This window comes from Antennarius striatus, chromosome 9 (assembly GCF_040054535.1).
Source record: "Antennarius striatus isolate MH-2024 chromosome 9, ASM4005453v1, whole genome shotgun sequence".
Classification (NCBI taxonomy): Eukaryota; Metazoa; Chordata; class Actinopteri; order Lophiiformes; family Antennariidae; genus Antennarius; species Antennarius striatus.
Genome location: NC_090784.1, coordinates 14,871,721 through 14,894,489, shown reverse-complemented (window position 1 = coordinate 14,894,489; position 22,769 = coordinate 14,871,721). Strand labels below are relative to the sequence as shown.

The following is a 22,769-nucleotide window of genomic DNA, read 5'->3' as shown; positions in this document are numbered from 1 at the left end:
CCAGGCCAGCCGAGAGACATAGTCCCTCCAGCATGTCCTTGGTCTTCCCCTAAATTCCACTAAATTAAATTCTACTTCAAACTCCGCATCGTTTTCGCACCAGTGTCTTGAATCACCTTGCTTGAGTAAAATTTTGATAACATGGTACCTAGAAGTTGATGGGATGTTATTGTAGGATTTAAGTGATTGTTTTATTTAATAATACTAATAATGAATAATTATAATAATTTCCTACGGGATTAATAAATTTCTAGACCTAGAAGACCTAGAAGACCTAGAACTTTATTAATCCCGTAAGAAATCTTCTTCTAATCCCGTATGAAATTGTTATAATTATTATTATTATTATTGAATAAGACAATCACTTAAATCCCCCCAAAAAACATCCCATCAACTTTTAGGTCCAATGTTATCAAAGTTCCACTCTGGCAAGGTGTCGTTGAATGACGTCATAACATGTGCGCTCGATTCAAGACTGTGGTGCGAAAATGATGCGGAATTTGAAGCAGATTATTCTCAGAAAAGTGCTCCGACAATAGAAAACAAACAAACCTCATTTTCTCTTGAACACACCTACTGCTGGGTTTCAACCAATCACGTCTGTCTAACCCTTCAGCGGGAGAAACCGAACAGCTTCGCAGAGGAAAACACACATAGTTCGTGAAATTAAATGTTCATAAAACATTTCATCTAGCTTTTGGGTTGTGCGGGTGAGTATGGGACGTTCTTAAACGTTATTAGAACCCAGGATAGACCCAATCAGCAACAGAGACTGTTTGTTTCAAGTCAAGTTAGCGAGCGGGCTAACCTGAAGCTACAGCGGCTCAGAGCTAGCGGACATGTCTTTTATTATATTAAAACATCTCACATTATATTGTGGGTTAAACACACATCTAACCTTCGAGAGTCGCGGTGCCATGAAAAAAGGTTAGAATTAGAGTTGTTTTTTTAAATTACATAGCTTGGTAACATCTATGGTGAAATAGGGGTCTGAATTCGTGCAACAAAACTGCAATGAGTTATTTTCTCATTAAATAATACCACAAATAATACTTTGCTGAAACGGTGTGTATTCCTACGTGCCTCAACCAACCTAAAGAACACACTAATAATGTTGATAACAATCCTCCTCTGTTAAAAACAAGGACACTCAAACTCTGAAAGTAATTGATCAGGTGGGAATAAACAACCCATCCACTCACTGTAGTGACTAATGATTGCACATTATTTCATCTTTTTCTCAGTTCTTTTGGGTTTTTCTGAGCTAAATGACATGTTGATGATATTAGCACCTAACAAGTGTCTTATTTTACTGCATTGAGATTCATTGTTCTTCATCTGAAGGAGGAAGGATGCGGCGCTCAGGAGCTCCCAGCCAGCTCTTTGGTAATGCAGTGAAAAGGCCCAGGTTTGTGCCTCCTGGAACATCACTTTCATGTCCTCTGGCTGAATCCAAGCCACTTAGCCCTAAATATGGTTTAGGTTGTGCACTGGAAAAGGTTAGTTATGAGTTTACACACAGTAAGTTACCCCAGTGTTTCTTTGATTTTGTTATCTAGCATTGGTTCAAACGTCATCTAGTCACACACTTTTTGTCTCCCACCCATCCACTAGGTTCAGAGAAGTCTTTCATCTCCAGGTCAGGGTAAAACAGAATGGGACATTCAGCCCAAAGCTGCACAAGCTGCTCCAGCCTTGTCAAAGGCCCTGGCGCGTGTTCTCAATGCAACTGAAAGTAAAGAAAATGAGTCTGAGTATAGTAACAGGAGTTTGGACAACACAAAGGACAACAGCCAAACAGGTGAGAGACTTTATGGCTAAATCCCTGGTGGGGTGAAGAGTAGTCTATTATTTTAGAATTTCGGTAATGTAAAGATGTGCTTGATACATGAAGAACAAAGCAATTTACAATTGGCCAACCCTGCTGACCCAACTAAAATAGCATGAAGAGACAGATTTAATTTAAGAATAGATCAATTTATTGCTCCACAACAACAACAAAATATAGCTAGGAAATAGTATTTTGAAGCTTTAATTGTTTGGCTATTCTTTTTTTTTGGAGGGGACTTAGTCACTTCACTAGTTGTCTGAATTACAGTGTATTGATTAAATATCCACTATTCAGGGGGGGAAAAATAAAAAATAACAATACAAGTGATCCAAAGCTCTTTAATGGTGAAGCTTATATACATACATAAAAATAAGGTGAAGTATTCATTAACTTGGTAATTGCTCAGTCGTATCCATACAATTGAAACAATTTGTATTAATCGGGGACAAACAGAAGAAATAAACCACTTTTTGGGGTTAATCTCTTCGGGGTAATTCTTGCTTGTACTTGAAATGATTTCTGACATAAACGACTAACATCGTGTTTTCATTCGCTGTAATTTCTTTTCGTTTATCATAATCGCCCCGGAGCGCCTGCCTTGTCCCTCTCTGCGTAATAACGCAGCCCCGGAGCGGATGGACACCAGACGGACGCTGACTGACAGCAGGTCCAGCATTATGCAAATGAGCGGGTAGTGCGGCGGCACATTTAGACTCCCTCCTCTCGTTAAAGCAACTAGTGCCTCGGTCGTCCGCCCTTAAACCGCGCGCCTCACCCTCCCCACGGACACGTGTTGTCCGCGTGTCAGTCAGTGTCCGTGAGACGCAGCTTGGATTCAATTTCATGAATTGAACGTGAGACGCGCTGCTTTTTGCGGGCATGCGCAGCGCGCTCATGGTCCCTTCCCCCCACACACAGTTAAACCTTCGCCGTTTAAAGACGTCACTCACTTTGAGGAAAAATAGACCCTTGACCCCTGTTTCCCCGTTGTGTCCTATTTTAGGAATAGTTTCTGAATTGTGCTGGACCCCGTGTGTCACGGACACGCAGCGTGGCTGCGCCTGGTTTGGGGTTTAGAGAGACCGAACTGCAAGTAGGTCAGGCTGGGTTTAAGCGGCTTAGCTACGTCAGCCTAAGCTGGGAGGAATTCATCCAAAGCCCTCCGCGGTAGGCGGGGGCCTAAACGAGGCTGGCCTAGTTAAGCCTGATTCTTATTGTGTGCAGCACAGCCTGTTTTTTCTTTTTTTTTTGTTGTGCAACGTAGCTGAGAGGGAACCAAGCAGTAGTATTATGAATCCATTCACATGTTAGACACAGCTTTAAGGAGAAGGAGAAGAACAGAAGGAGATGAGAAATGTGTGGGAGTTAGACCAGTCTTATCTTTATGACGGTGGACCAAGTGAAACCAGCCACAGGGCAAAACAAGACAGGTGGGAAGAGAGAGGAAGCTGTGTGTCGTCAGTGGTGACTGAGGGGTGACAGTCACAGGCCCGACTCTGTCTGTGTGAGTCCGCTGAGCTATAAGATGGCGTCCAGCGCCGTCTTTATGTCTAGTATGGTGGGGAAAGCTCGCTCCTCCAACTTCACTCTGTCTGAGAAGCTGGACCTGTTGAAGCTGGTCCGTCCTCACATCCGCATCCTGGAGGAGCACACCAACAAGCACGCCGTCATCGTGGACAAGAACAAGTGTTGGGACACCGTGGCCGAGCAATACAATGCCTTGGGAGGGGACAGACCCCATCGCACCGCTCAGGGCCTCCGGACCCTCTACAAGAGGCTGAAGGAGTCAGCCAAGCAGGAAGTGATGCAACGAAGACACGCCCAGCCAGAGTACAGAGCGAGCATCTCTGAGCCAACCAGGAGAATTATGGACATGATCCCTCACCTGTTTCACCACGTCCCCATCCACGAAAAGGACCAGGCACTGCGCAGGTACAGTGTGACTCACACCTATGAGCACAGTCAAACATATCCTCACTGCTCCGATTGGGTAATTTAGTCATAATAGTGATGATGATGCAGATTCAACTCCTTGATGAGGAGGAAAGGGAGGAGCTGCATTTACTGCTCCATAACCTAGTCAGACACAGAAAAGAGTATGAACTACCAGCTGCTAGTCACTTTTGTTCCAGCATATGCAGATGACTTCACTCTCATTATTGATTGTTCAGTTTAGTGTGTGTTTGAATGATAGAACAGTACTGCAAAATAGAACAGACTGCAAAATAGAACAGACAAGACAGACAATTGCATGTCTAAGAGTAAATTCAGCTCAAGAAGTTACAGTTTTAAGAATCTATGAGACATTAGACCTTAAATTTATGTTTTGTCTTTGCCTTCTCACTGTGATGAAGAGCAACACAATCTAATTTTGTGGAACCAGGAAGGAACCCAGTGAAGCTGTGAGCTTAAGCTTGCTGTTGTTACTCTTATGAATCACATCCTTTCAGATTACTCTAATTAAACCGGACTCAGTTTTAGACAGAATTGTCGCCAACAAATTTCTCCGTGTAACTCAATAAGCCCTGTTTAAGAGCACTGCTTTACTTATTTTTCTTCCTAATTCCATTTTTAGATTAATATACAGCAAGCACAGCTCTCCTATCGAACATGCTGGCAGCAGCTCCTCCCTGGCAGGACTCCAGGATTACTCAGCAGCTGTTCCAAGTATTCCTCATGAAGTGGTCCAGCTGGACCCTGAAGAGGACGTCAAACCACCGCCAGATCTCCCCATCTTGTCTGCACAAACGGGGCCAGAGCTGGACAGAGGCCAGGAGCAGGAGGGGGAGGAGCAGGACTTGGGCAGCATTCACGATTACGAGGCATCCCTGTCTCCCTCCCCTTCCTCCGTTAACATCCCCCTCTCCACCTCCCCGCTGCCCATACGTCACGAACTCTACCCCAATGACATCTATCCCCACCTTGAGCACGACAGGCTTCGTCCCCTGCACCTGGCTAAAGAGGAGCATGAAATGGTGCTGGCCAATCACAGGAAGGTTGCCATGTACCTGGAGGAGAAGAGGGAGGGGCTGAAGAGGAAACAGGAACTAGAGGAGGAACTTCTGAGAGCTAAGATCAAAGTGGAGAAACTGAGGGCGGCTCGGCTTAGACATGGACTGCCGCTTCCTCTATAACAGACACACCTGTGTTAGAAAGGGAGGGGCTTTGAGGAGCTTAAAATACTGAACAGTGAATCTTTTTTTCAAATTGGAGAACCATTTCAATTTTGAATTTCTTTTGGAAAATTGTGCCTCACGTAGATACTGAAAGCCTCATTGCAAAGCGCAGGATGAGACTGATTGTTTTCCCATCTTCTGTGTCTATGGTCGTCAGTGTTAAAACATCATTGTGTTGCTGTCAGAGTCTCACATTGCAAAATCTGTGATTGGCCAAAGTAGAATGAATTAATGTGAAAATAATCCACATGTTTGAAGGGAATTTTAAGTAGCAATGAATGAAGTGTACAATTATTGTGCATTCCTTCCAAGGTCTGACATCAGCCTGCAAATTTTAGTAGTATTAATGATTTTTGTTAAATAATTGTAATGGTGTGTTACAGCCAGAAGGAGGGAATGTTTTTTGAGTTGATCTGTAAAGATCAGATGTGATAAATAAGGGGTCACTTCTTTGTATCACTTTCAGGCAACCAAATCAGATGATTCAAAAGAAAGGAAGAAGAAGCAAATAGAAAATTATCAGGTATCTAGTGCTGAACCACAAATTCATCTTATGTAGGCCTTAAAACCTGTTTTGTGAGCTACTGATTTCAGAAATAAGTGAATTAAACGTGGCAAACGCGAGTCTCTGCCTGCCTCGTTGAAGGGAGATGAGTTGTATTTTTGGATGTTATTTAATGTAATGTACGGTACATGACCGCATCGTTGATTGTAACATTGGTTGAAGAGTGTTTCTTTTATGTCCATATGTTTCTATTTCTATAAAAAAAAACCTTGAACTTGATGTTGCACTGGTGTCATATATTACATGTCAAACAGAAATCAGAGCTCATGATGACAAAGGTTTCATGTCCTTTTTAGTATCGTCCCTGCTGTGAATGTCCAGCGTGACGTATAGACGTGGTTTAACAGTGACCTCTGCCTGTTGGTGGTGTGTGTTGTATTTTACAACATTTCTATTGTGATATATTCTCTGTGGTGTACTTGTGTGTTACAGGACTGAACAACTACCCTCAGGTGGTTCCGAGTTTGCCTCAGATCCCTCAGCCTTCTGGGGGATCATCCTGCGTCTCTGGAGATGCTAGCTGCAGTCAGGACGGCATTCGTTACTTCAGTGTGATGTGGTGTAAGGCCAGTAAGAAGAAACACAAGCGCTGGGAGGGGGACGCTGTCCTGGTTACCAGGGGACGCACAGCTACGCTCAAAGATATGGAGGGAAAGGACATTGCTAAAGGTGAGACTGAGGTGCTAGAATTTTCTGTTGTTAGTCTTATGTTTAAGTCTTACTGAATTGAATCCGCATGACTGCAGCTGACTTCACATACAGTTACAGGGTAAGTGTGTCATTGTATGGGCTGCATCTTCCTATAATCTGTGACTGTCCAGATTTCTGACTGGGTCTTCATTAATGCTAAACTTGTGCATCTCATTTATAACTATCACTTTTATCAATGGTATTGGGACACTTTACATTCTCCTGCTGAAGGTTACTTTAAGTGTCATGGCTCTCCAGTTCTGTCACATCCTGTCTGTCTACTCCTCACAGAAAATAAAGTTTGGGTTTTAATTTTTTTTTCATGTTACTCAGTTTTTTTCATGAACTCTATTGCTATAAAATGACTTGTCTTTTTATGTCCCTGTGTGCTACTTCAGTGGCTCATTTTTAACATATTTTTTCTCGGATTTCTGGCACTTAATTATAAAAACCACAACTATTGAATGTTTACTTATGAATCCTAAATGTGAACATCTTCCATGTACTGCCTTCTGACAGTTCAGATGTTTAAGCATTTTACGATTCATCATAAATTTAAGACACAGGGAATGTTTAAGTAGCATATGAAGAGTCTTCTTGATGAGCGTTGACAGCTAAGTATTCTGAGTCCTACTGTATATGCCTTTTTATTTAAATTCGTCATTAAAATGTTTTTGGTTACTTGGAGACAAACGGAAATGAGCTGAGAGAACAATATGAGTCAATATTCTTTAGAACACATATTCTAGGTTTGTTTTTTTCTACACCATTACCAAAAAACTGCTGAAGAGTTCCACTATGAGTTTATTTTGTCTTGTGTGAAAAAACCCCTTTTAATTAAAACGCTACATTAAGGTTTGTAAATCAGTCCATGCAGGCAGATTTCTGCTGATGATCATAAGTTCATTTCTTCACACGTTTGTAGGAAGTGGCTACAAGGTGTCCGTTCTGGCATCCCTGTCTGAGGGGGAGACCCTGATGATTGGAGGGAAGGAGGTGGAGGTGATGGGGGTCATTTCCGATGAGGACTACTCCAGAGGGCGTTGCTTCCAAGAGGTCCAGGTGGAGAAAGTGGAGCCGTGCATAAATTCCGCTGTGCCTCGCTCTCGTCACTTGGCGTCCAAACCTTTCTGCCCCCCGACAATGGTGGGGGGAGCAGATCGTGTCAGGCCAAACGTGGAAGTGGAGCAGACCAGTCGACCTCGTCATGACCCGCTGGTTCCTGGTGAGGAGATTAGATTTGATCTGAAAGGAAGTCATTCTAAGTTCTATCAAACAACTAAATACCACTTTATTTACATGCATTCTAAAAGTGTTCATGTGATTAGAGTTTTTCTAAGAAACCCATTAGTATAGAAATGTGTATTTTATGATTTTATGCATTTGTTCAACAATTTCTTCTGATGAGAACAACTCACTTCTGTATTACATGAAAATTGTTTTTTGCAGGTGCACTGGTGATGCCTCGTCCCTCACCTAACCACCAATGGTCTAACAACAAGTCGGGGCTTCCTGTGGTCGATGTTGTTGTTGACCCTCACCTGACCTCTCACCTGCGACCCCACCAGAGAGACGGCCTGCTCTTTCTTTATGAGTGCGTCATGGGTATGAGGTACTGGAGCCTTTTATTTACTTCCTGTGGTTTTTTGGCCTTACAGCATACATATTTACTGTTGTTAGGAATCCTTATGGATCTGCTTGATATGTTTATCTGTGTGTGCTTCAGAGCTGCAGGACGTCATGGGGCTATCCTTGCTGATGAGATGGGTCTGGGGAAGACTCTCCAAAGCGTAGCGCTTTCCTGGACATTGCTCAAACAAGGACCCTATGGTGGGAAACCCATCGCTAAGCGTGTGCTGGTGGTCACGCCTGGCAGCCTCGTGCAAAACTGGGGTACAGAGTTTAACAAGTGGCTCGGCCGTGAACGTATCACCGTTTTCACTGTGGACTCGGTGAGAAACTCAAGCAGCCTGATAACAACTAGTAGAGATTTCTATTAAATCAGACACATTTTGTGCTAAGTTCATTATGCAAGACGTGGTTACATTATTGGATTTCATTTACATAAAATTTACCAACAATAAGAGCGTTCAGAGGCTACAAACCTTTCCCAAGGTTAAGGGTTCTTTCTCCCCACAAGTTAGATTCTTATTTATATTCAGCAAATCGGATCTCGGATCAAACCATAACTTTTTCAACGGGGGAACAGCTGTTCCAGAAGAGTGTTTCTAGCATTTCCTGTTCCTTTGGACAGTTTTTGCCACAAAGTTTAATCGCCTGTTCTCATTCCTGTTGCTCATCATTTATAAAGGTTTAATGCAAAACTTTGAAGTGAAATGGCTTCTATTCAGGTTTCCTTCTTTGTTCAAGAAAATGTTTTCATGATTTATGGATTCACCCCTTTATTTGAACCTACTTCAAAAACCTTACTTGTTTCTTTCTGTCCGTCACCCAGTTTCATAATAATCCATCACTTAGTTTAGGCATATTTGACATAAATGGTCAAAAATTGAGAAAGCCTTCTTGGATCCACTCAGAAGTTGAGCAGATTTTTTTCTCCGTCATACATCCAACTCTCACATGGATACATAAAAATCTATGAAGTAATTTATGTGTAATCAAGACTCTGAATTTAATTCATGTTATTGCATGTTGTTCCATAGTTATGTGACATGTAGAATCATTAATATACAGTACCTGTTTACATATTTCTAGGATCACAGGATAGAGCAGTTTGTGTTATCTCCTCTACACAACGTCCTGGTGATCAGCTATGAAATGCTGCTGCGCTGCCTGGAGCAGGTGTGTTCACATTTTACCTCACTATCAACTGTTACTGAATGTTTTTTGCTTTAATTTGGAGTGTGTTGTCTTTTGTTTTCAGGTACAGACAGTAGATTTTGGTCTTATAATTTGTGACGAGGGCCACAGATTAAAGAATAGCAGCATCAAGACGTCATCGGCACTCAGCAGCCTGAGCTGTAATCGCCGAGTCATTCTAACAGGTACACAATAGAAAGAGATGGGTAACCACTGAATGGCAAAGATTTCTTCTTCTAAAGATTTTAATAATAGACTGTTTTTCTGTTTTAAGGCACCCCAGTACAGAACGACCTGCAGGAGTTTTATGCTATAATAGACTTTGTTAACCCAGGAATTCTTGGGTCATCCACTGCATATAGGAAAGTATATGAGGAGCCGATTCTACGCTCCAGACAGCCCTCCTGCCCAGAGGTAGTACTACATCTGTCACACATGCTTTCTCCATTCTATGGCTCCAGATAGACAATTTATCAAGGATTAAATCCGATCTTGCATCTGCATCTTGCACCAGGAGGAGAGAGCCTTGGGAGAAGAGAGAGCTGCAGAGCTGTCTCGCCTGACCGGCTTGTTCATTCTGAGACGGACGCAGGAAATCATCAACTGCTACCTGCCTCCACGCCTCGACTGGACGTTGTTCTGCAAACCGTCCTCTCTGCAGCAAGAGCTGTACAAGTGTCTCCTCTGTCACCGAGTCTTTAAAGCATGCCTGCAGAGCTCCACACAATCTCAGACGCACCTGGCCTGCATCACTGCACTGAAGAAACTCTGTAACCACCCTAACCTGCTCCACTCCGCTGTCAAGGTCAAGTTCCTATTAGTCAGTATGGGGGGAGGGAACCTGCCCCGGGCGGCAGCATTTGGACATGTTGATCTTATCTGATAATCTTGTGCTGCTGTTAAACTCTGGAAATCATTTCTCAGACTGTGAGTGCTGTTGTGTTTTCAGGACAGAATAGACAGTGGATCAGTGGAGAGTTCTCTGTATGAGGGCCTGGTTGAAATTCTCCCAGAAAAAAGTATTTCAGGTGACCTCAGTGCTGGTGACTCTGGAAAACTCCAGGTTCTGGTGGACCTGGTGAAGGCCATCAGACAACTCAGTCCCTCTGACAGGTATGCAGGGTTTGGGTTTTTTATGAGAATAAAGGTGCAGTGCAGAACTACTGAAAATTTGAGGCGAATTGTAGCATCCTGAGGCTGCCAGACAGAGAAGTTTTCTTTTTTGTATTATTACCCGATCAGTCCTTCGATATGTGTGCAACCATGCTCTACATGTGTATTTGATCTATACATACTGTTGTGTCATTGCAGGGTGGTCATAGTGTCCAACTTCACCAAGACACTTGACTTGCTCCAGACGCTGTTCAGCCACATGGGCTACACCTTCTGTCGACTTGATGGACACACCCCGACTAAGCAGAGGCAGCGGCTGGTTGACAATTTTAACAGTCCGTACTCTCAGAACTTCCTGTTTCTCCTGAGCTCCAAAGCAGGTGGGGTGGGGCTTAACTTGGTTGGTGCTTCCCACCTGGTGCTGTATGATATTGACTGGAACCCAGCCAATGACATTCAGGTATGTCACACTCACTGATATTATGTGTGGTTGTGTGCATTCATACTTTCAAATCTAAAATTTCAGGTTTGCTTTAAAGAAACTTCTTTCATTTGGATTACATATTCTACACATTCTGGTGTTTTTGCCAAGAGGCTTCTTTGGATTTTTCTTCTTGTCTGGACCAAATGAACCAAACTAACGTTGTTTAAACCACCCTCAGACAAAATCCCATTTTATGCATCTGCTGTTTGACCACCAGAGGGTGATGTGTGCATGACCCATTCTCTCCTTTCATATTTCTCTCGCAACCATTTCTAGGCCATGGCACGCGTATGGAGAGATGGGCAGAAGAAGACTGTCCACATCTATCGTCTCCTCACTGCAGGTCCAAATGCACAATCACACAATCTGAGCTAGAATATTCAGTACACTAAGTTAAATGCTACCTAATGTTTCCTTACATATGGAGTTTGATATTTAGACAGGGACATTACAATTCCACATCTCTAATAGTGTGTTGTCACATGTTTTACATTTATAGAATTGTACAAATTGTAGTTTCTGCCATTTCAGTGGTGATGCCAAAGTGAGGATAGGGATTTTGGAACAGGAACAGGCTGAAACTGATTCTTGTCAGTTTTGGAATTCCTATTGGTTTCATGCTGAATTTATGCTCATTCTCCAAGGGGGACTTTGGGGTTTTTTTGGGGCATAACTATTCAGTGTTCCTTCATGAAATTGGGATATTAGGGACATCTTAAGTAATCTCCTTCATAATGTCATATTGAAGCAGAAGATTTTATTTAGCAGACATTTTAATCCTTTTTTTAGTTATAAGTGTTCAAACAGGAAATCCTACCAGATCACACAACAAACAGAAGGAAATCATGTCTAGTTTATCGCTCATGGATAGTTTCAGGTTTGAGTGTGTATTGCTTCTTCACAGGCACAATTGAGGAACGGATATTCCAGAGACAGGTGTCCAAACAGGGGCTTTCTGGGACAGTGGTTGACCTGGGCAAAGGGGCAGAGCACACCAGCTTCTCCATCAGTGAACTGCGTGACCTTTTCAGCCTGACAGACACATCATGTTTAACCCACGACCTGCTGAACTGCAGCTGCAGCATGGATGGGTCTGTTCAGGGTAGGCACATCGGTTACCCCTGCATGCAATCACAAATATTTGACTTGGCTGTGACTCATAAAGTCATTGTTTTCTTTCTTCTCAGGAGTCATAGAGGAGGAGGAGCGGGTTTCTAATAGATCGTGTCAGCTTGGTCGCCATAGCGACTGTGGACGACTGGCTCAGAAGCATCTCAGCATGTCTGAGTTGATGCAGTGGAGACATTTCTCCGGTGACACTTCCACCTTTTCAGACCCCTATCTTGATCTTGCACGAAACCACATAACCTTTGCCTTCCAGACCACCATCTCTCACACAGCCTGATGAATACACACAGAATACACTCACAGACGAACCTATATGTCTTCTATGTGCTTACTGACAGGCTCTCTAGGCTTTCTTTGCAACCTGGTTATAGTCATTCAAGTTTTCACAGCATTGCAAAAATTTATCAGAGAACATTTCTTTCATTAATTCAAGGAAATTTACTGCATAACCACCATAAATGACATTCAAAAGAAACACATGTAATACACGAACTTTTATTGATTTTAATTTGCAGATAATGTGGTAGATTCATTGCTCATTCAGAGTCAGTTTGGTTTGTGTGCCAGGTATTTTATGTTTGTTTACTGTTAATAAGCATGATGAGATACTTTTGTGCCCATCTAATATATGGTTATGGTTATGGTTTTGGTTTTGCCATCCAGAGCTGAATTCTCTGATAAGGTAAGGTTTGGTGCTGATTCACACCATACTTACTGGATGGCACGCAGAGACCTTGTGAATATACAGGGTTGATTAATGTGGGCCATACTCTGATGTTTTCAGTGTTTTATTTTGAAGAACGCTTTGCTGTTCATGCTCTTGAACACAAAGCTGCTGCGTGGGAGTTATGTTTCTGTGTGTGCGTGTGCACAGCTTGTGTTCAATGTGATTTGGGTTTCAGTACAATGCATCCTTTCATAAACAGGGTCATTATTATTTATTGGATGATCAACAACTTTTTTGTGTAATAAATGGGTCTGTGTGGTTCCAGGCTTTAGCTAGTTCAGTTGCCTAACAACATATGTGGCGATCATGCAGACCCCTAATGATGAGTTTCCAGTGTTATATGAAGTATTATGTTTAAGGTCTGTGGAGCCTTTGTGGGAACCCACAGTGGGGTAGGGTGGGGTTTGGTTGTGATATTTGTCAAACAAAATTCTATTAAATTGTAAATACATCTTTGAGTGGGCTCTCGCAGCAGCATGCAAGTCGGCATGTGCACCTTTACAGTGTCACTTGTATAGTTTGTGAGAAAACACCCACTGACTGTAGGTGACACTTGATTTTTCAGTTTCATTATGAGAATTTAATGTGAATGCTCTTCATAGAAGTCCTATCTCATCCAAAACTCCTTAAGTCAATCCACTGGACTTTAAGAAAGTTTTTTTGAAGATGTTTCACCTCTCATCCAAGAGGCTTCTTCATTTCTGAACCTCTTGGATGAGAGGTTGAACGTCTTCAAGAAACTTTCTTAAAATCCAGCTCTGGATTACCATGACCTGGATAACTGAGAACCAACAAAGACGTGAAGTCCTATGTCCTCCTGCCAGCAGGTGGCGCTATCACAAACTGAATGCCTTCATGATATTACCTCTATCACAAATGTAGTAAATAACCTTTTCAAGCTGAAGCAAACAAAAAAAAACTATAGAAATATATGTTTTTCTCCTTTCAAGAGTCAAAAACTGAATAATAAATAGTCTGAAACAGGCAAGGGCAAAGTACAGTATGTGGGCCTTATACGGTTTTTTAATCCACCTGCCAAACTTGTTTAAACTACAGTATATAATTATTTTCAAAAAAAAATTAGTTATAAAATAATTCTTATAATAAGCCTTTTATATGTATTCTTCGCTGCCTGTGAAAGGAAAAAACTGATAGAATGGTTTTTACATCTCTTTTGCATTAGTACTGTGTGGCCCACCAGTCAATTGCTCGCCCACGGCTGATCTAAAACATGACGAAAACTTGTCAGAAAAGTTAATTTCTTACACAAACAGACCACCCTACTCTCGATAGAATTGTCTTTTATTTTAGAAAACTGGATAAGATTTATTTGTACACTTTAGCATTGTAAGCAAGAGGAATCTTGAACACATGCGTAAAGCAGAGCTTCAAATGTTCATAAATCAGTGCAAGGCTTTTACAGTCCATGTCGAACCTTCCAGCTGGAGGATATCTTTTCTCGTCCACCTGGAATGACCTGACCTGGTGATGCAAAATGTTTTGAATGTTCTCCTTGGTCAAGACAAGACAGATACAAGTTTTTATTTTTCTATCAGAAGTAAATCACTGCAGGATCCACAAGTGTGTTTACAAAATTTCTTGTCAACCCATCCATCAGTTATATAATGGAACTAGAGGAAACGGCCCGAAGATCAGAGAATGTCTCACCAATACCCATCAGATGTTGAGATATTTCAGTGTAAACTGAAGTGAAAGGCCAATTAACATGGACATTACCATCTCCAGAGTCATGAATTAAGATGGACTATATTATTTATTCCCCAATATAAAGTCTGTCAGTCCAGATGAGGAATCACTTCAGACAGAAAACCAGTGATTAGTGGAGTCATTTGCAAATGTCACACATTCAACTTATCCCGCTCCTGACCCGGCTTTGGCATCTGCTTTTATTTTTCAGAGCAGTCACATGTTCAGTCACAGCTCTTTGGTATTGGAACTGAACACGTGCCAGTCGAGTGCCACTTGTTAAAGTAGGAAATTGATCTGAATCAGCTCTCCAATTATCTCCGGCCATGTGCTGGTGTGTGCTTGTGCTGGAATCTGTCTTTCTGGGTAAAGCTCTTACTAGCTACTGCTGACCCAACTGCCAAACCTCCTTTAAGCTGTGCGTTCTAACCCAAAGGCTCAAAGACCCGATGCTAGACTGAATGAATGACTTTCATCTGTGGAAATTAGAGATTTCAGAAATTAGAGTTTTCAGAATCAGCCATTGAGGAAGATCTGAATGTACCATTAAGCCTGAATGGTGTGAATCTACAGTGAAGTCACAACATTTCATTCATGAACAGTCTCGGGATCATCCACATTCAGATGCATGTCATTAGATGTTATGATAATAGTTCACACAGTACAGTAGATACAGCCTGTTCTTCATAGGACATCACTGGACTGTTCAAAACTGCAAGATCTTGTCTCCAAAGTTGACACCAGACTGGATAATATTGATAATATTTTACCCATGTATGATATTATTAGTTTATTAGATTAAATGTAAGTTTTACTTAAGAGCTTTATGCCCAAACTCCAAATCTTACATTACTGTTGACCCAAAATCACAAGGAAAGTTGGACTCCAGTAACCTAAAATCATGTAGGTAAGACAAAAGTTTTGGTATGCCTGTCTCTGGAGCAATGACATAGAACTGTGACCTTGCAGGACAATAGATTAGTGGTTCCTCTAAAAGAGGTTAAGACTGTTCAGGCTCAGTACCAGTTTTAGGAAATCCTAGAAGAAAGCTCTTCAATATCTGTGAGAGACTGAAACTTGGGCACAAAGACACAGTGATCCTAAGCAGACTGTGTAGTCCACCAAGGTTTGGGTCAGAAAAAGTACTGGAACATTGTAGAGTGGCATCCCAGTCACCAACCAAAATACCAGAGAAAATCTCAGGTGGGATTGGAAGACTTTAACATGTAAATTTAGGAATGTTACAGAAATTGAGTCTTTTTTTACTGAGGAATGGCCAGTGTAACTCAAGAACATAGCCAGACTCAGGTGGGGTGATGAGCTTTTATAGTGGATTCTCAATGGTATGGTTTGACAGCTTCAGAAACTTTTGTCGCCACCTCTGAAACAAAACAGAAGTGACCACATCTAAAACCCCAGGGTCAAAACAATAAGACCTTGTGAAACTACAAAGGCATTCTTTGACTCAGTCTATGATTCACTTTGAAATTAAGTTATCTCCTTTTTCAATAGCACCAAAGAAGGCTGGATGTTTTGTGACAATTGAAAGGTCACACTCACTCAGCTATCTATTTCCATCAACATGTTCCCACCAATCTGCTGTCAGCCTGTGAAACCCTCATCCCCACGCCCCAATCCATCCATCTCCTCCTGACTCTGGTCCTACTCCAGCACTTAACAAGGATTTAATGTTGCCCAATCATCTGTCAGGCAGATGAGATCAGGACTGTAATACATGGCAGCATGTCCCACAGATGAGGCCACAACCCATGCAGCATCGAAGCCCTGAAAAACAACAGCCGAAAAAGCACCATAATCCCCCAATCTCTGTAATAGCTCCCTGCTTTCTCTCTCTCTCTCTCTCTCTCTCTCTCTCTCTCTCTCTCTCTCTCTCTCTCTCTCTCTCTCTCTCTCTCTCTCTCTCTCTCTCTCTCTCTCTCTCTCTCTCTCTCTCTCTCTCACTCTCTCACTCTCTCACTCTCTCTCTCTCACACACACACACACACCCTCCCTTTGAGATTTATCTATTGAGAGACTGCAAGGTGATGCAGTGTCTCTGTGCATATTTATGTTACCAGATCATTCACAAAATATCAGCTGGTGGTTTCCAGTCCTTTACTGGTATGCTGACTGGTTCTCGACACTCAAAAGCTCTTCCTGAAACATTCAGTCACACCTGATGTGAACCTATGTACTAATATTCACCCTCTTATAAGATCTGTATGTAAAGATACAATATTTACAATATCAGACCTGCTAAATTTTGTCTTAAAAAATCAGTCAATAGAATCATTCCTCTGTTTTGGGTCATGACTTGTATTTTTCATGTTCGACATGTAGATACTTTTCTAACAGACTGCAAGCTGCATTTACACTGTAGTCCAGAGAAGAGCGGATATATGTCAAGGACTCTAGTCTTTGTAACAAGTTCTTGCTGTCTCCATCTGCCTTCCAGAACACACACACAGAAAGTTTCGTGTTTTGCTATTTTGTTTGTGTGAATGGTTGGACGGGTGTTGACTTTTGTTGTAGAGCACTTTTGGGTCACTCTGACTACAAGGAGATGAGTCCAGTCCATTTACTTTACTGTTGCTTTTTTATTTTTACATTCACCTTAATCATTCAGGGAATAACGATTCGGTGTTGAAAAATCCATCATATTTGGGGGGTGAGCTTGTGCAATTTGGTGTTCACCCAAACAGAAATCCAGTCTCGCCAGATTTAAATTATCGGCTGTTACAAATCGCTTAAATTACGGTTACAGGATTAAATTTGGTCTTGGATAAGACTTGATTAAATTTGAGGAGGGAATCATCGCATGGTACATACTCCACTGAATGCTATTTCAATAAACAGTAGCTACACTTAAATTTACAGTCCACCATTGCTGTGCAGCCTATGTCTCAAAAATTTTATTTTGAAAAAGAAATGCTTAATCTATCATAGCTGTTTAAATTCTACAAAGGATTGTTTTGTTGATTTGTTCTTATTTCATAAAAGCCCTTTATCCCAGCTGAACCATGCAATGCCATTGCCCCCACATCTCTGCAAACAAACGCTCCATGTGTGACACCCCCCCTCCCTCTTCACATATATAGGGACTCCTCATGAGCGCATTAGAGACTCATCTGGAGATTACCGGAACCGATGGCAGACTCGGCGGCAATGCAAGAATTAACTAGTTTTTAATATGGGATGTGTGTGTTCTGAAACACGTCGTCTATTTTCATCACACTATTTCAGCGTGTAATGATTTAGCGCTAAACAGTACTGTACTTGCGCCATCCTTACACTTGCCTACTTCTGGGACAGAGTTTACGCACTGTTTTTACATGATATAAAAAGCGACTTTTTTTTCTTGTTTTTTTTTTTTTAAAGAGGAACCGTTTTCCCTTTTTTTCTCGAAATTAAAGAGTACAAGTAAAGGTATTGTGCTTTAATTCCCAAAAAGCTGTCTCTTAATCCCCTTCGTCCATCACTCCGCTCCCGGCACCATGCTGTCCAGCGTGCGCCGGCACAGCCTCCGCCTGCAGACCGAGCTCCACAGGTGGAGCATCTGCGACCCGGGCAACCACCCGCTGGCGGACAGTTTCCTTAGCCGTGTTCCCGCCTGCATCTCCCGGTCCAAGTCCTGCACCAGTTCGACCGGGGATTCGGACGGTAGTCGCGTCAACTGGTCGTCCGCGGACTCGGTCATTTCCACCGACTCCGTGGGAGAAGCGGAGCCCGGGAGCCCGTTCCGTGTGGTGCTTTTGGGCGCCAGCGGAGTCGGGAAAACGTCCTTCGCCAGTATCTTCGCCGGGGCAGCGGACAGTATGGACAGTGATGATTCTGATCTCTATGAAGGTAAAAGAAAATGGAACACTTACAACAGGCATCGGGGGGAAAAAAGTCTGCAAATGTCTTATTCTTGAAAACTGCCCACAGCCATGTGCTAAGTTTGTTTTTCCACAAATTCTGTAAACTAGAAAGTTAATTGAAAATTAGACCCTAATTTATTTCCAAGGAATGTGGTTTTGTCACTCCCCTCCCTCAAAAAAAAATAAAAACAACAGCCAAACAAACAAAAATCAAGCCAACAACCAAAACAAGAAAATTGAAGCTTTTTGCCCCACTTGTTGTGTCTGGGGTGTCACATCATTTGTGGTTGGCAGGGAGAAACCCACAGACCCAATCACAGACAGGACTTTGCATGTGCTGCCCTGGTTCATTTAGGTAACTGACTTCGAACTGGCCTCTGGGGTCAGCTTCCATAGTCCCACTGAGTTCTTGATGATGGCTGTTGATGACTGACAGTTCAAGTTTGTGTGACATTCACTCAAAGCCTTTGTTGTAGTGAGTCCAGGTCAGACAGGTTGTTCTTTTTTTACAGTCTGAAGTCATTATCATGCCCAACAGGAGATCCCTTGTTGTGTAGTGATGGGTTGTTGGCTGGTAGTTGGTTATGATGGTTTCCTTTCTGGGGTACTTTATTATCAGGACTGTCCTGCTACGGTTAGACATTCCAGGTTGGTGCTATCCCTTAATCCATCACAGTTGCTAGGTAGGTAGGTAGCTTCATTAATCCCTCAAGGAGGTTCCGCCAGGGAAATTGTCAAAATTGTTCAGCTAACATTTACAGCCAATATTTCCAGTATTTTCCATCTCAGTGTATACTTTGGAAGGTTCTCCTGATTTCCATCTCTTTGGTGTATATGTTCAGCTGGGTGACTGGAGATGATAGTGTTTTTTGAACGTCTCAGGTCTCTAAGAACCCGTTCTCCTTTCTCTTGATCACATTGCCTTTCTTCACTGACCAACTTCTCTCCTTATCCTGGTGTGTAACAATCTCTTCCATGGAGGGCATTGTTCTTAAGCTCATCTTTCATGGAACCATCTCTAGGATTCACTGCAGCACATAAAAATGTTTTATTTCATAAACTCTCTATATTCTTGTTGAACAAACCAATACTCCTTTGGTATAAATTTAATCTAAGCAATTACAACTGTTGGAACGTGAACCAGCCAACCGCATCTCTGTAAACAAGGTCTTCATGTGTGACACCCCCTCCTTCTCCTGTCTCTGTATTTTGTTCTTCCTTGGGGGATTTTAGTGCAAATTAAATAAATTTATGTAAGAGTGTGAATTTTGTTGCAATTTTGTAATTTCAATGCAATTTTGACATTGTGTTTAATATTTATTGTATTATCCATGTTTTCCACATATAGTAGTATGTTGAAGGACAAAATGTCCCATTAATAAGCATCAAAACCACATGTCTTGATCACTTCCAGTTTACAAAAATAAGTAGATCAAAAGGTAAAGCACTCCAGACTGCAAAGGGCTTGAAGCCAGAAGTGACAAAACACAAAATCTTTATCGTCGATGTACGATGATTATTGATTCATCATAATGGATCCCAAAACTCATCCCACAGTTTATTGTACTAGAATACAGACAGAATGGATAGAATGCCATAAAAGTGCATTATAATCATAGTATTGAACAATTTTTCCTTTTTAAAGTCTTAACTGATTTATTGATGATTCCTTTTCTTTGTATATGATTTCAGATGAAATGTGTGAAAAGGACATTGAAGTTGATGGAGAGCCTGCAACTGTAATGTTGTTTGACACCGTGGATGAAGAGGTGAAAATCAGTCTTCATTCTTGCACACACCCCCCATGCTGAAATCCTTGTATCTAAATGTGTGTTTGTCTCTATACACCATATGGGCTCAGGGGTGCTTCATGCAGACGGGTGATGCCTACCTGTTGCTGTACTCTGTCACCGACCGAGCCTCATTCCTGCGAGCCTCGGAGCTCCGGATAACCCTGCGTCGCTTCTGTCCGGTCCAGCACACACCTATCATCCTGGTGGGGAACAAATGTGACCTGATGCGTCGCAGAGAGGTGTCCATCAGTGGTGAGTGGAGACAATCCCTGTCTGCTTGTGTGACCTCTACACACTGTGAGTTCTTTGTCCCAGTGTCTATGTTAATGTTTGACTCATTGTTTCAGAGGGTCGTGCCTGTGCTGCCGTGTTTGACTGCAAGTTCATCGAAACCTCAGCCGTCATGCAGCACAATGTCTGGGAGGCTTTTTATGGCATAGTGAGGCAACTGCGTCTGCGCCGTGGCATCAAGGAAGCCAGCAAACGTTGCAGGCACATAAACTGTAATACCCGCCGTGAGAGCCTGCCTTTGAAGGCTAAGCGTTTCCTTATCAAGGTGGCAGCAAAGAACAATTCCAGTATGGCATTCTGGCTCAAATCAAAGTCTTGCCATGACCTCTCTGTGCTGTAGGAGCCAAACCTTTGGGAAGATGAATGAATGGCATCTGGAAGAACTGTATATGCAGATATGAAGTGCATGGAATGCTGCTACTCAAGAGCCAAACAGTTCCAACTCGATACTCCGTGTGTTCAAAGCCGCCTTCAGCACTGCTAGTATGGCGAACATTAGAAGCTTCTACTCTTTCTGCACTGTCATCGTTGAGTTACAGACTGAACCAGACTGAGAGGACTGAGCCCATGTACATCACACATGTAACATTTCCTTTTGCGGAGATTCATTATGTCTGTGTGGTAAAAATATTGCAGGTTAGAGCTCAACTGATGGACTGATAGAATTCTACGATGCTTATTTATTTATGTTGTGTCCTTTATCCTCACTTCTATCCTGCTGCCAGTGTGTCATCTATAGATTGTGTTAATATTACCAGTTGTATGCTAATGATGACTGAGATTACTGTTTGATTGACAGATAGCTATCACTCAAAAGCTTATTCAGATCTTAATGTATTTTATACTTAATGTACATAAATAGCAGATGCATAATATTGTGTATTTTGCTTCTTGCTTGTCATTTCAGCTTTGATTATTTAAATAAAGTGGTTTCATCTCATTTTGAAATGGAAAGTGATCACTTTTAGCCTGTTGATGTAACCTTACTAATGAGACACGATGATGCACTGAAACAAAGAGAGGATCACGGCAAGACAACTGAGCTGATAAAAGATGAGTCAGACAGTGACATTAAAACTTGAACGAGCACAATTAGTCCCCTGTGTGTGTGTGTGTGTGTGTGCAGCACAATTAGTCCCCTGTGTGTGTGTGTGTGTGTGTGTGTGTGTGTGTGTGTGTGTGTGTGTGTGTGTGTATGTGTGTGCAACAGCTGATTGAGCTTTGTGGTTTGACTTCTCGGACTGATCAGAGAAATGGGTCACAGTGACACAATACAGTACATCCTGCCCAGACACCTGTCCCAGCCTCTGTTTCATTAGAAAAGTGGCAAATACTAAAAGCAGCTCAGGTACTTTGTTTCTGACCAGGATATCTATTGAGCTGCAGCAATGATGAAGGAAGACCGATGGACCTGCGCTTCACAAATCAGAGCAACTTCCATCTGAATTAATGCACTGACCCATCAACACTGCAGGCACATATTCTGGTTTAATAATCCTGTGAAACAGTGACTCAACTGCAGTTCTTTTTTTTTTGCAAGTTCACACTTTTGTCTCTGCTTTCTTCAGGCCAACAACACAATGCTTTAATCCAACTATGGCTGTGTGTGAAGGAGGAAATATGAAACGACGATCTCAGGCTAGAGTAGTACCTTGTTTTTTATGCTATATGATTTGACCTGATGACCCCAAAGTTGGGACTATCTGTGGGGTCTATTATTCTCATTGTCTATACAAAAGGTCCTTATCATGGAACGTCTGACAAGAAACAGTGCAGAGGTCAAAGTCTGAGGGTAAATACAAAACTTAAACGCTTAATAACAGAAAGTTCTCACAGGATAATGTCCTACACACACGCACACACACACACACACACACACACACACACACACACACACACACACACACACACACACATACATATATACATATATTCACATACTGTATATCTATACACACACTAGATAGTTTGATACTATAGTACTATCAATCACATGGGTCAAACTCAAGGCCCGGGGGCCAAATGTGGCCCTCCATATCATTTTATGTGGCCCGCAAGAGCATAAAAGGTTGGAGGTCAAAAGTGTGCTTGAACTAAAACTACATTTCCCACAGTGCAGTAACCAAGCCCATTTTACTGATAAAAAAGGTTGTGAACAAAGTTAACGTCCTAATTTGTGTTTGCTTTTTTGAATTATGTGGGTTTTATAACCTGACAAATTAAAAGGATTTCTGTTATAAGAGAGACACAAAAACGTTTTTTCTGTGCGACTGTAATGTTTGTGACTTGAATAAGTAATACATTTCAAGTTATTAACATTAAGGAGTTTACATTCGTTTACATTACATTGAGTTACATTGAGTTACATTTGTAAGTTACATCTCGAACTTTGAGGACAGTCATTATTCTGATGTGGCCCTCAGTGAAAATAACTTTGACATCCCTGTTATACATAGACACGCACGCACGCACGCACGCACGTACGCATAAACGGAAACACAGATAGATAGATAGATAGATAGATAGATAGATAGATAGATAGATAGATAGATAGATAGATAGATAGATAGATAGATAGATAGAT

General features: G+C 41.9%; 3 protein-coding genes across 4 annotated transcripts; all 3 read left to right on the top strand.

The window, feature by feature from the left end:
- Positions 1-610: 610 nt before the first annotated feature.
- Positions 611-12,918, top strand: rad54b (RAD54 homolog B). Of its 2 annotated transcripts, XM_068324811.1 has the most exons (16): positions 611-710; positions 1,345-1,499; positions 1,615-1,801; positions 6,005-6,241; positions 7,188-7,487; positions 7,712-7,874; positions 7,989-8,214; positions 8,978-9,064; positions 9,147-9,267; positions 9,357-9,496; positions 9,597-9,887; positions 10,032-10,195; positions 10,394-10,655; positions 10,956-11,022; positions 11,584-11,781; positions 11,867-12,918. In XM_068324811.1, exons 2-16 carry the CDS (start codon positions 1,353-1,355, stop codon positions 12,082-12,084), a joined length of 2,808 nt encoding a protein of 935 aa, XP_068180912.1. In that variant the 5' UTR covers positions 611-710; positions 1,345-1,352; the 3' UTR covers positions 12,085-12,918. The 2 variants fall into 2 exon arrangements, with proteins under 2 accessions (XP_068180912.1, XP_068180913.1); XM_068324812.1 differs by lacking the exons at positions 611-710; positions 1,345-1,499; positions 1,615-1,801 and adding an exon at positions 5,401-5,530.
- On the top strand, positions 1,934-4,965 carry LOC137602178 (fibrinogen silencer-binding protein). Its single transcript, XM_068324813.1, has 2 exons — positions 1,934-3,763; positions 4,407-4,965. Exons 1-2 carry the CDS (start codon positions 3,357-3,359, stop codon positions 4,963-4,965), a joined length of 966 nt encoding a protein of 321 aa, XP_068180914.1. The 5' UTR covers positions 1,934-3,356.
- Positions 12,919-17,561: 4,643 nt separating the features above from the next.
- On the top strand, positions 17,562-21,102 carry gem (GTP binding protein overexpressed in skeletal muscle). Its single transcript, XM_068324328.1, has 4 exons — positions 17,562-18,087; positions 19,794-19,870; positions 19,963-20,146; positions 20,242-21,102. Exons 1-4 carry the CDS (start codon positions 17,736-17,738, stop codon positions 20,523-20,525), a joined length of 897 nt encoding a protein of 298 aa, XP_068180429.1. The 5' UTR covers positions 17,562-17,735; the 3' UTR covers positions 20,526-21,102.
- Positions 21,103-22,769: the final 1,667 nt, after the last annotated feature.